This window comes from Prionailurus viverrinus, chromosome C1 (assembly GCF_022837055.1).
Source record: "Prionailurus viverrinus isolate Anna chromosome C1, UM_Priviv_1.0, whole genome shotgun sequence".
NCBI lineage: Eukaryota > Metazoa > Chordata > Mammalia > Carnivora > Felidae > Prionailurus > Prionailurus viverrinus.
The window spans coordinates 171,923,106-171,935,405 of NC_062568.1; the positions used below are offsets into that span (position 1 = coordinate 171,923,106).

Below are 12,300 nucleotides of genomic sequence, written 5' to 3' on the forward strand. Positions count from 1 at the left end.
CTTTATTATTCTCATCATCCCTAAAATCTAATACCCTGTAAATAAAATAAAATGCAAAATGATTAAAGCTTAGGACAAACTATCTTACCCAATCAGTCACAGCATATATTCATTTCAGATCCTGGGATAAAAAAAGTGGAGGGGGAGAAGGGGAAATGAAACTAACATTTATTATAAACATCAGCAAATTATATCCTATATTGTAATACTGTTATACCCATTTTTGGGGGAAAGGAAATTGTGAGAAATATTAAGTAATTTGATCATAGTCAACTTAGTATGAGAAAATAAGAATTGGGAGACCTAATTCTATATAATTCTAAGTTTTCCTTAAGAAAAAAAAAAGGATAAATTACATATAACAGTAAGAGAATTAAAATCTACATTGGCTTTGAATAACATCACAGCTTTGAAATTCCCTTTGTAAATCATTTCTACTATAGCCTTACCCTAAGAAATTTAAGTTTGAAAAGTGAATGTTTTGAGACCTAGATAAGGCACCCATAACTCCATTTTTAGATAATAATTTGGGGGAGGGGAAGGGTGCTCTGCTCAAACAGATACAAGAAAACATTAACGAACACTATTACTTAACGTTACATACAATTAAGGAAAAATTTTTTAAGAAACAAAAACATCTAGGTGCAATTATGTAACTTAATAAGCATAGTGCCTAAGAGTGTAGTACTAGAATTTGCATCTGTGTAACCTTGTTTGCTAATTTAATTCTTTGATTCCTCATCTGCAAATTGTGAATGATAATTAAGAGCTTCAAAAAAAGGGAAAAAAAAGCTAGTGATTACCACTACTACTGCTACTAATTTCCGCTTAAACTAAGCTTAATTTTCCCCCAAAGCATGTAAGTGGATGACTTCCTTAAAATCTTTAACTATACCTCCAGCCAAAATTACTGAAACACATACATAGCAATAAATAGCCATATTTAAAACTAAAAATATCATTCCTGAAAATAGTAAAAACTAAGTAAAAGTAGCATCCTTTTCTACTTATCTAACATATATTGTATTTTGTGCTAAGTACTTAGCATATATTCCTTCTTAATTTTTTTTTAAAGTAAGCCCTATGCTCAATGTGGGGCTTGAGCTAATGACCCAAGATAAGAGTCACATGCTCTATTGACAGCCGGTCAGGCACCACCCCTTCAATTAATCTTAATTTCCTTTTCATTTAATCTTCATAATAACTGTATAAGGTAGTTTATAGAAACTACTGCTAGTAAGTGATAAAATTAGGAATAAACCCAGATATGTTGACTCCAGAATTCCTACTCTTTCCATCATACCATCAACAGCATTCTCCTCTCTTTACATGACTATTTTCACTCATATTGCTATTATTATACTTAGTAGATTAAATTACAACCATGTCTACATAACTATTTTCTCTACTACTTCTTATAGACAGACTACTCTTATGAACAGAAATTATAGATATAATTCGATGTGAATCCCTCATCTAGTAAGGTGGTAGAAATTTGCTAAGTATCCTATACATATTTATCAAAGGAATGACTTTCTCATTATATACATAACTCGTAAATCATAAAAAAAGGGAATCTTTCGGGGTGCCTGGCTGGCTCAGCCGGTAAAGCGTGTGACTCTTGTGGGTTGAGCCCCATGTCAGGTGTAGAGATTACTTAAAAATAAAATCTTAAAAAGGGGAAGTCTTTCATTTGCCTTTTCTATCTACCATTATTGTTCACATACATCATGACAGGATTGTAACAAGAAACTCTGAAGTGGACTGCTTTCCTCCACTCTTCCCAAGAACACTGTTTATATTTATTTTCTTCAACGTTTTTTTTTTTTTTATTTATTTTTGGGACAGAGAGAGACAGAGCATGAACGGGGGAGGGGCAGAGAGAGAGGGAGACACAGAATCGGAAACAGGCTCCGGGCTCTGAGCCATCAGCCCAGAGCCTGACGCGGGGCTCGAACTCACGGACCGCGAGATCGTGACCTGGCTGAAGTCGGACGCGTAACCGACTGCGCCACCCAGGCGCCCCAATTTTCTTTAAAGCTTTTAAACTTTTCATTGTTCACTATATCATCTCCTCAACTGAGTGTAAGCAAGCAAAATCATTTGTCAGTTATCTAAATTATCTTTTCCCCCCAAAGCATGTAGCACAATCTTATGCCTATGGCAGTGTCTACATTTTCTTCATAAACAACAAAATAACAGAATTTTAGAACTAGATAGGATCTTAAGGCTTATTTAGGTTCCAATGGTTCACATAATTTGTCTAAATTGACAAACTGAGTTTACAAGTTAGATCCTAGGTCATCGGACTCCTAGTTCAAGGCTCTTTACACCTCTGTTAGGGAATAAAGCTACCTCTATGAAAATAAGTGACTACATCCAGTTAAAAGTAATGAAATACCAGAAGATAACACAACACTGCCTGAAAACAATGAAAATGAAAACTCTCTAATGATCTGCATAGAGGGTATAACAGACTTACCCTGACAATGAAGAGTTCAGCACCAAGCTGTGCAGTTTGTTCTGTAGAAAGCTGTAAGCAAGCAGATGACAAAGTAAATGTCCAAGAACTCACTAGTTAGTGTCAGTTTATTTATTTATTTATTTATTTTTAACATTTATTTATTTTTGAGACAGAGAGAGACAGAGCATGAGCAGGGGAGGGTCAGAGAGAGGGAGACACAGAATCTGAAACAGGCTGCAGACTCTGAGCGGTCAGCACAGAGCCCGACACGGGGCTCGAACCCATGGGCCACGAGATCATGACCTGAGCCGAAGTCGGACGCTTAACCGACCAAGCCACCCAGGCGCCCCTAGTTAGTGTCAGTTTAATATCATTCACTGTAACAAACTCTAAAGGTCAGACTAAAATCTTTGATTAACATGCAGTTCTGCAATATTGAATGTAGACTGAACAAACAGACTGGCGAAGAGGTGTACTAACTTTTCTGGCATATAGATTTTGGGGGAAGTAGTAACTGTAATGGGAAATAGCTGCCTACATAAAATTATTCAATCATAGGAGTTCAGGTACCTTGGCAGCCAGGATGGAAATGATAGCAACTGCCATCCTTTGCATGTTTTGATCCTCATGGTTGCAGAGCCACTGCATGACAAGCTTGGCTGCTTCAAACCTGAAAACAAACAAGAGGGTTTCATGAATGAATCCTGGAGGCTCAAGCACAGTCTTACAGCTCTAGCTGAGCTGATGCTACAATTCAGGTAGGTGCGAAAGAAAGGGAAAATTCCTCTTAACTGATACAGAATAACAATTATACTTCGTGTTCGGGAGCCGGTGCCTCATTATTAATTCTGAAACTTTGTAAAGAAACAAGAGTTTGGAAAATATCAAAACTATGCCGCATTCATTTTCTAGATTGTAACATATTTCTATTCTGTAGTGATTTCTACACTGTATTGAGTTTTGTCTGGGTTCCTTACAGTACCTAGCACAACAGAAATAAATATTCATTCATTCATTCACAAACATTTATTGAGCCCCTGCTTTGTTCCAGATATTGTTCCTGGTGCTGGAGATAGAGTAGTGAACAAAACAGGAAAATATCTCTACTCTCATAGAGCTTACATCGCAGTATGGACACCAGATCATAAACCAAACAAGTAAAATCTATGGTATATGTTATAGAGAAAAAAGGAGTAAACAGGTAAAAAGGATAGGAAATGTTGAATTTTAGGTACGGTAACCAGGAAAAGCCTCACTGAAACTTTTAAGGAAGTAAGAGAGCTGGCCATGTGGATATCTAGGGGAAAAGCATTCCAGGCAGAGGGAAAGGTAGATACAAGGACCCTGAATAGGGAGTATGCCTGGAGGTTTTGAGAAATAGCATGGAAGCCAGTGAGGCCAGAACAGAGAGAACAACAAGAAGTGTAGTACCAAGAGATGAAGTCATTAAAAAAAAAAAAAAAAAAAGTAATTAATTAATTAACTAATTTTTAAAAATTTTAAAAAGAGATGAGGTCAGAGGTAACAGGGGGACCAGATCTTAGTCTTTGTAAAGAATTAGCTTTTATTCCAGATGAGATGGAAAGCCATAGAAAGATCCTAAGCAGAGATATGACATGAACTGACTTCTATTTTTAATAGGATTATCCTATTAGCTGTGTTTAAAATGAACTTCAAGAGGGCAAAGAAAGAAGCAAAGAGAACAGTTCAGAGGCTACCACATGATTCAGGACAGAAATCACTTTTAGCTCAGTCCAAGTGGTAGAAATGGAATTGAAGAGAAATGGTTGAATTCTAGATATATTTTGAAGATAACTGGCTTTGTCAAAGGACTGAATGTGGGGTGTGAGACAGGAGAGAAATCAGGACACCACCACAGAATATATCTGATTATCTTACCCACAATTTCATCTTTCAAGACTCAGCTCATGTATCACTTCCTCTGAGAAGCTTTCCTTGACAAGTTTATCACTGCCTTCTCACTGCTCCTTAGCATTTGTTTGTAACTCTGTCAGAGAGCTGTGGTTATCTGTAGCCTCACCTGTTCCTTGGGGTAAAGGACCATATCCTATTTAGCCCTCTTTACCAAGAACTCATTACAGAGCTTTACATACAAACAGTGTTTAATTCACGCTGGCTGAATTATAGTGATATAAATTACTCCTCTGCAAATTCCATCAAATTTACTGTTGCCTCCTTTCTATTCCCAAGGCCATCTCTGATTGTTTTATGATAGATTCCTAATGGGCCATTCTGCCTCCATTGTTTTCCCTTCAATTTGCGTCTACAGATCAGTAATACATAAATCTGTCAGAAAACTTAGTTATGATGTCACTCCTGTATTCACAGTATTTTTGGACTCTAACAATGGGCCCATACTTTCACATCTTTTTTCCTGCCTACCCTATGCTTACTGCTTGTTAGTCCCCAAACATGCCCTAGTTATGAGTTAAGATAGCTTGATAGTTAACAGCACAGATTCTGAACTTCCTTGCATTTTGGGGTTTGAATTTTAGTTCTACCTAATGTTGCTGATATAATAAAATAAACTCTTTTACCATGTGAAGCAATGCCATAAAGTCATTAAGCATATCACACACACTGAATTCAGTCTGGATTCAAGTATCATTTCTACCACTTACTAACTTTGGGAACCTAGGGCAATTTCCTTAATCGCTATGAACTTCTATTTTTTCACCTGCAAAATGATAAGATCTATTCTATAGGATTGTTGTGAGGATTAAACGATACTACACATAAAGCTTAAGATTTAGTATAGAACTTGGCACATACCAAGCTTTTGATAAAGGTCATTTTTTACTGGTATTATTATCAACTTCTTCTGTGCCTTTATTTGTGCAGTTCCCACAACATAAAACAATCAATTTAACCAGCTCTCATCTTCAAAGCAACACAGCATGGATGTAAAAAGTAGAGGTTCTGGAGCCATTCTGGATTTAAATCTAAATTCTGCTACTTGCTATCTTATCACCTTAAGAAAGCTACTAAACCTCTCTATGCCTCTGTTTCTTCATCTATAAAATTAAGATTACAAAAGTAACGATTTCACAAGACTGTTTTTAAGGACTGAATAAGCATAAGTAAAACATTTAGCATAGCATCTGGCAATAGGAAGTGCTTTATACAGGTTAGTTGTTATCTTTATGATCTCAAATGCCATCACTAACATGAAATCTTTAATGATCACCAATCAGATGAAATCTTTCCCTCCTCGTTTGGGGGCCCAATGCATTCTGTCATCTTCTTCTATGAAAAATTCTGTCTTCTGTTATACTCATTTTTCATTCATTCATCCACCAAACATCCACTTAAGCACTAGAGACAAAGAGATTAACCAATCACAATCTCTGACCACAAAGAAGCTCAAATCTAGCAGAGTGCATTGGCTAGAGCAGAGGTAAGTAAACTGTAGCCTACATATAGTGATTTTAATAGCTGTGGGTCCAGCTGCTTGTTTTCTAAAGTTTTATTGAAACATAGTAAAATCCCCATTTTTTATATATTGTCTATGACTGCTTTGGAGGTACACTGGCAGAGTTAAGTAGTTCCAACAGAGACCCTATGGCTCATAAGCCCAAAATATTATTTGCTGCCCTTTTAAAAAAATTTGCCAAATCTTCGGTTAGTTGATACTTTTCTTTTAGGAGAGTGACTATGTCCTTCCTACATATGACTTCATGTAATCAGTGCAGATGCTCAATATTTATAAAATAAAATTAGTAATCTACATGAGATAGCTGTTGTTATATTTTTATCCAAACTATTTATTTGAAATAGTAAATGGAACACCTCATTCCTCAGCTGTGCCAGATAACAGTGTACTGTTACCTGAATAAAAGTAAATCACAGTAAAATTGTTGCTTGAGATATACACTTTTCATAAAACCGTAAGATATATTTTTTCAAAATACCACCATTAAAAAATTATATTTAAAATATTAAGATGACAAAAAAAATCACCTTTTTAGCTCTCAAATCACAGTATCCTAGAAAACAAGGGAATCGTTTATACTTATTTGAATCCAACTATCTAACCTCCCTTAACCTCTGGTTAAGAAGTTTCTTCTATAACTCAGTATCAAATAACAGTAATAATAAGAGATATGATACAGAGAAAAGAACACTGGACCTAGAACTAGAAGGCTTGAGTCTTTCTAGCCTTGTAGTCACTAGACACAAAACTCTGATCAAGACATGGAATCTAAATGCCTCGGTTTCTTCAGCCTACAATATTGTGTGGATATTCTAAAAACCATAATATAAAAATATACATTTTTAAGCAAAGGGCTATGAAAACAGGGGCAAATCTGCTATCAGGAATGTCAAAGTACTAAATTAGAGAAAGTAGAGTTAGCATTTCATAAGTTAATGCACAATCCCATCCACTTAATTAACTGTACACCAAGGATATCCCAACTGGTAAGAAATGGCCCAAGACAGACTTTGCCCCATTTTAAGTTCTAGGGCTATCACTTGCCTGTTGAATGGAACATCTTGAAGGATCCGGTCACTGCAAAGTGAAAGGAGGCAATTCTTCTGTAACTAAAGAACCAAAGGGAGAAAAAAATTCCTTAATGAAATATTGCTTTGTTATTTTTTAACCAGGGGTAGCCTTTATAAAAAAAGGTGGCTGATGAAATACCAACGATTTCTTACAACTTTTATTCTGCCCACCTATTGTTGAAAGACTAACTTCCACTGGACCCATACAAGTTTACTTGTACATTTTTTTTTTTTTGTCTCCATTAGACAAGATAGGATAATAAACAGAATTAATACCAGCTAATCTCCTTCCCTTCTGGTGGCCTTTGGGTGGATCTTGCTTTTTTCTCTGTCCACCTGGCTTCCAGAGCCACAAAAGCCAAAGCCTAAAGTTCATCCAATTTGGCAAGTGCCCTCAATGAGGGAAGCTATCTTTAATGATTCACTCACCAATCTGGGTTGTCATTTTTACTTGGTTTTTCACCTCTGAGTATTTTTTTAACATAATTTTTTTTAATGTTTATCTATTTTTGACAGAGATAGAGAGGTAGCATGAACAGAGGAAGGGCAGAGAGAGAGGGAGACAGAGGATCCAAAGTGGGCTCTGCGCTGACTGCAGTGAGCCCGATGTGGGCCTTGAACTCACGAACTGTGAGATCATGACCTGAGCCAAAGTCAGACACTCAACTGACTGAGCCACTCAGGCACCCCAACCTCTGAGTATTTTTTATTAATTTATCAACTGCCTGCTAAATTTTAATTAAAAATATAAGGGTACCCGGGTGGCTCATTTGGTTGAGCATCTGACTGTTGATTTCAGCTCGTCATGATCTCACGATTCATGAGACTGAGTCCTGCGTGCTAATGGGAGTGAAGCCTGCTTATGATTCCCTCCCCTCTCACCCTCCCCTCCCCCTGCATATATGCACATATGCTCTCTCTCTCCCAAATTAAATTAAAAAATTTTTTTTAGTATAATTCAAGCAACATTTTTAGTTTTCATCCTGAGGACAGGACAGGTTATGTAGTCTACCATACTGCTAGAAACAATATCCACGTCTTATTCGTTTCTGTATCCCAGTACTTGATAGTGCCTGGCCCAGAACAAATAGGCTATGGCTGTTTGCTGAAATTATCACAAACTCAAGATTGAGGTGGAAGATGTGTTTTTTTATGGTTTGCACTATTTCCCTCAACATTTGGATTTAAATACTTTTAGGCAGGGAATGCACTCTTTAGTTTTCTACTTTTCTGTTGTCCTACACTCAGTCATACCATAAATTTATTACTTTACAGCCTGTAAAGGCATTTGAAATTCTAGTCTTGGTCTACTAAATTGAACTTTATGGAGATAAGGAGGAGGGTAGGGGATACTAAAAGGACTACTTGATTAGGAATTCCCACATGCTTACCTGCTGGTGATTGGGAAAATGTTCCATGGCTTTGAGCAGCAAATGGGTCACATCGGCCAGCAGTCGGACAGGCATTCCTGCAGCAAGATCTTGCTTAGTTAAGTTAAATACACAGGCGCTTGCAGCAAGTTGTACTGGCAAATTCATAGGGTGGTTTCTCATCCCAGTAACCACAAGCTGGAAAAAAAATTAGTTCTTTTTATTTACAGTATAAATACAAGCCCTCTTAACATAGCATCATTACTTTGTTATCTATGATAATATCTATGATGTCTTATCTTTTTTATCCTCAAGTGCAAAGAGCCTAGGGCATAGTAGTCACTCATCAACATGCAGTTCCTGCCTACCTGGTTCAGGAAGGTATCAAGTTGTTCATGTTGGGGTATTTTTCTGTTGGGCTAATGAATTTTCTCTATTCAGATAACTCATCTTTGTATTTTTCAGACATAGTACAGTGCCTATTATACATTAAGCACTAAATAAATTTTTACTGACTTTAGAGTAAACAAGTGGCAAACTTTTCATTTTCAAATCCCGACATTCAGTTCCTTGAGGACACTGCTAAAGTTACAGTACCATAAAATCCATTCACTTCCCTCTGGGCCTAGATAACCACTTCCTCATCTTTTCCTCTCTCCTCAATCCTCCCAATCTTCACTATCAGCTGAAGACCTTGCTTCCAATTACACTGAGAAAATGAAAACATTCAGAGAAGACTTTGGGATTCTCACTACCACATGTATCCCCTTTACCAGTATACAAACACCCAAATGCTGCCTTCCTGCCCACTACCATAAAGGATCTTTTGGGCTCATCTCTGAAAGTAGGCCCTGCACTTATATGCTAGATCTTTTCCTTCTTGTTTACTCAAGGACATTGCTCCAGCTCTTCTTCCCTCTCCTATATCAATTTTTCATTTTGTAGTGGATCATTCATATTAGCATAGGACAAACAAGCTGTTTTTCTCCCATTTTAAAAAAGATAAAAAAACCTCCTTCTTCGGTTAACTATCATCTTTTTCCTTTGCGCTCTTTTGCAGCTAAATTCCTTAAAAGAATTGTCTATATTCTTTTAAATTTCTCTGTACCATTCCCTGAATCAATGAATAAGTATTTTAGATGAGGACTAGAGGTCCTTTGTTGCTCAGGTTCATAGTAACCAAAACCAAAAAAAGATAGTTCATATACCAAGTACCAATATCCTCTGGTATATATGGAGGGGATGACAGGTGTTGGGGACAATAGCATCTCAGTGATTGAAATGTTAAGCACCCCATTCTCAAAATTTAAGATAACTGGCTGGTTAAGTCATTTTTGGCTCTGCCACTAACTTACTGTTACATTATTTAATCTCACAGACCCTCAGTTACACAATCTGTAAAATAAGAGATAAAACTTTTCTCTTGGGATTATTGTGCCCACTAAATGAGGTATCAAATATAATACAGTCCTATATTCACTGGCTTCAAATGTGTATAAGAATTATCTTTGGGGATTATAAAAATGCAGATTCCTGTCCTCATCCAGCCCTATTGAATCTAAATTTCTTGGAGTGGGGTTCACAAATATACTTTTATTATTTTTTTATTTAAAATTTTGTTTTTATTTTTACAAATATGCTTTTAAAATAAACAATATCCCAGACTCCTGGTGGACAAAGGACCACATTCTTTTTTTTTTTTTAATTTTTTTAACATTTATTTATTATTGAGAGACAGAGAGACACAGAGCGTGAGCAGGGGAGAGGTAGAGAGAGGGGGAAACACAGAATCTGAAGTAGGCTCCAGGCTCTGAGCTGTCAGCACAGAGCCTGACATGGGGCTCGAACTCACAAACTGTGAGATCACGACCTAAGCCGAAGTCGGTCGCTTAACCAGCTGAGCCACCCAGGCGCCCCCAAAGGACCACATTCTAACAAACACTGCCCTATGCTATCAACTAAAATTAAGAATCTTCCTTTCTTGGGGCACCTGGATGGCTCAGTCAGTTAAGCATCCAACTCTTTTTTTTTTTTTTTTTAATGTTTATTTATTCTTTGAGAGAGAGAGAGAGAGAGCATGAGCAGGGAAGGGACAGAGAGGGGGAGACACAGAATGTGAAGCAGGCTCCAGGCTCCGAATTGTCAGCATACAGCCCGACGCAGGGCTCAAACTCATGAACTGTGAGATCATGACCTGAGCCGAAGTCGGACACTTAACTGACTGAGCCACCCAGGTGCCCCAAGCATATGACTCTTGATTTCAGCTCAGGTCATGATCTCCCGGTCATGGGATCAAGCCCCAAGTTTGGCTACACACTGTGCCTGGAGCCTACTTAAAAAAAAAAAAAAAATACTTTCTTGGCCTTCAAAAGCTGTCTTGGTAAGACATTTTAATTGAGGAATAACATGAATTAATTATGAAAGCACAGGTGGTTAATAAGTGTCATGGAAAGATGCCTTATGGAATTCCAATATTGTATTTCTTTAAAAAGTCTATATGGAAGCAATACAATGCAGTATTGTAATTCTAGTGTTATAATTCAATTTTCTACTATAGATGGTGAAAAAAATATCACACTGGTCACTGGTTTTAGGTAGTTAAATATGAGGTGGAAGGCAATGATGTTGCTTAATGAGACTACTATAATACTTCAAAAACTTTATGCAACTATTTTCTCTCTCATTTATGGCTAAAAATTAAAATCATACATCATCAATTCCATTACCCACCCCACCCCCCAAAGTCCAAAGATTAAATGCAAATTTTCACTATTTTCTTCACAAAACCATCATCTATATCAAGGGAGATAATTTCAAAATGTTCATGTTCCTTATTCTTACCTTTAAAATTTCTGGCTTTGTTTTTTCCATCACATGAGTCAGGCTAAAAAGGTGAAATAGGGCTTCCCGGACAAAGAATGCCCGTTCACTGTACCGCTTCAATGCTTCTGCAATCTGAGTTTCATTGGCTTCTCCAGACACCTTTGAACATAGCCAGAAGATTAGTTTTTAGGATTTTTTCAACCCTCTAACTTTCCAAACATCATTTGCATAGATGGCACCCAGGATAACTATGTAAAGGCCTGAAACAAATGGGAATGATTACTTTCCAACCTACCCAGGATAGTCATCCTGTGAAGGTGGACGTATGCTAAAGAGATGTTAGATAGGCTTAGAGCCCCCTATAAGCCTATGGGTAAGATTTTCTATAGTGCACCTAAAGTAAATCCTAAGATATTTAACACTATTTATAAAGCCTTACCACGTGATTAGATTCTTATCTCTCCCTTAAGGTAACCCCTTAACTTCCCTAACTCAATGTTAAAGCTACACTGGCCTTTTTTCTCTGATCTTTTAATTTTTTTTTTTTAATGTTTATTCATTTTTGAGAGAGATTTAAAAAAGCATGATCTCACGGTTTGTGAGTTCGAGCCCCGCATCGGGCTCTGTGCTGACAGCTGGGAGTCTGGAGCCTGTTTCAGATTCTGTGTCTCCCTTTCTTTCTGCCCCTTCCCCATTCATACTCTGTCTCTCTCTTTCTCAAAAAATGAATAAAACATTTAAAAAATTGAAAAAACAAAGCAAGGACATATTATTCAAGTCAGGAAAGAGGTTACTTTTGTGGAGAAAGAGGGAGCTGTGATCTAGATGGGGCACACAGAACTTCAGGGTAGCTGAAAAGTTCTATTTATTAACCTGAGTAATGTCCTCAAGTGTGTTCACCTTATTTGCACCTTCTTAAGCTACACATTTTTTATTTATGGTCTTGACATCTGTCTTATTCACATTAAGGTAAAAAAAAAAAAAAAGCAAAAACAACCTCTATCTGTCATTCAAGGAGCTAATCTCTTTAAGTTGGAAGATAGACTACAGGACAGATGTGTGCCAATTGACACAAGAGCACATATTAAGCATTTATAAGACTGTAGAAATAACAAGGGA

General features: G+C 37.0%; 1 protein-coding gene across 2 annotated transcripts in view; it reads right to left on the bottom strand.

Annotated features, from left to right (window-relative positions):
- ZYG11B (zyg-11 family member B, cell cycle regulator) overlaps nt 1-12,300 on the bottom strand; it is a 91,907-nt gene that overhangs the window by 33,923 nt on the left and 45,684 nt on the right. For both annotated transcript variants that reach the window (XM_047872551.1, XM_047872552.1), the window contains exons 4-8: nt 11,200-11,340; nt 8,380-8,556; nt 6,963-7,027; nt 3,035-3,134; nt 2,483-2,533 (exon numbers count right to left, since the gene is read on the bottom strand). In XM_047872551.1, the coding sequence (XP_047728507.1) occupies nt 2,483-2,533; nt 3,035-3,134; nt 6,963-7,027; nt 8,380-8,556; nt 11,200-11,340 (534 nt within the window). The remainder of the gene's footprint in view (nt 1-2,482; nt 2,534-3,034; nt 3,135-6,962; nt 7,028-8,379; nt 8,557-11,199; nt 11,341-12,300) is intronic.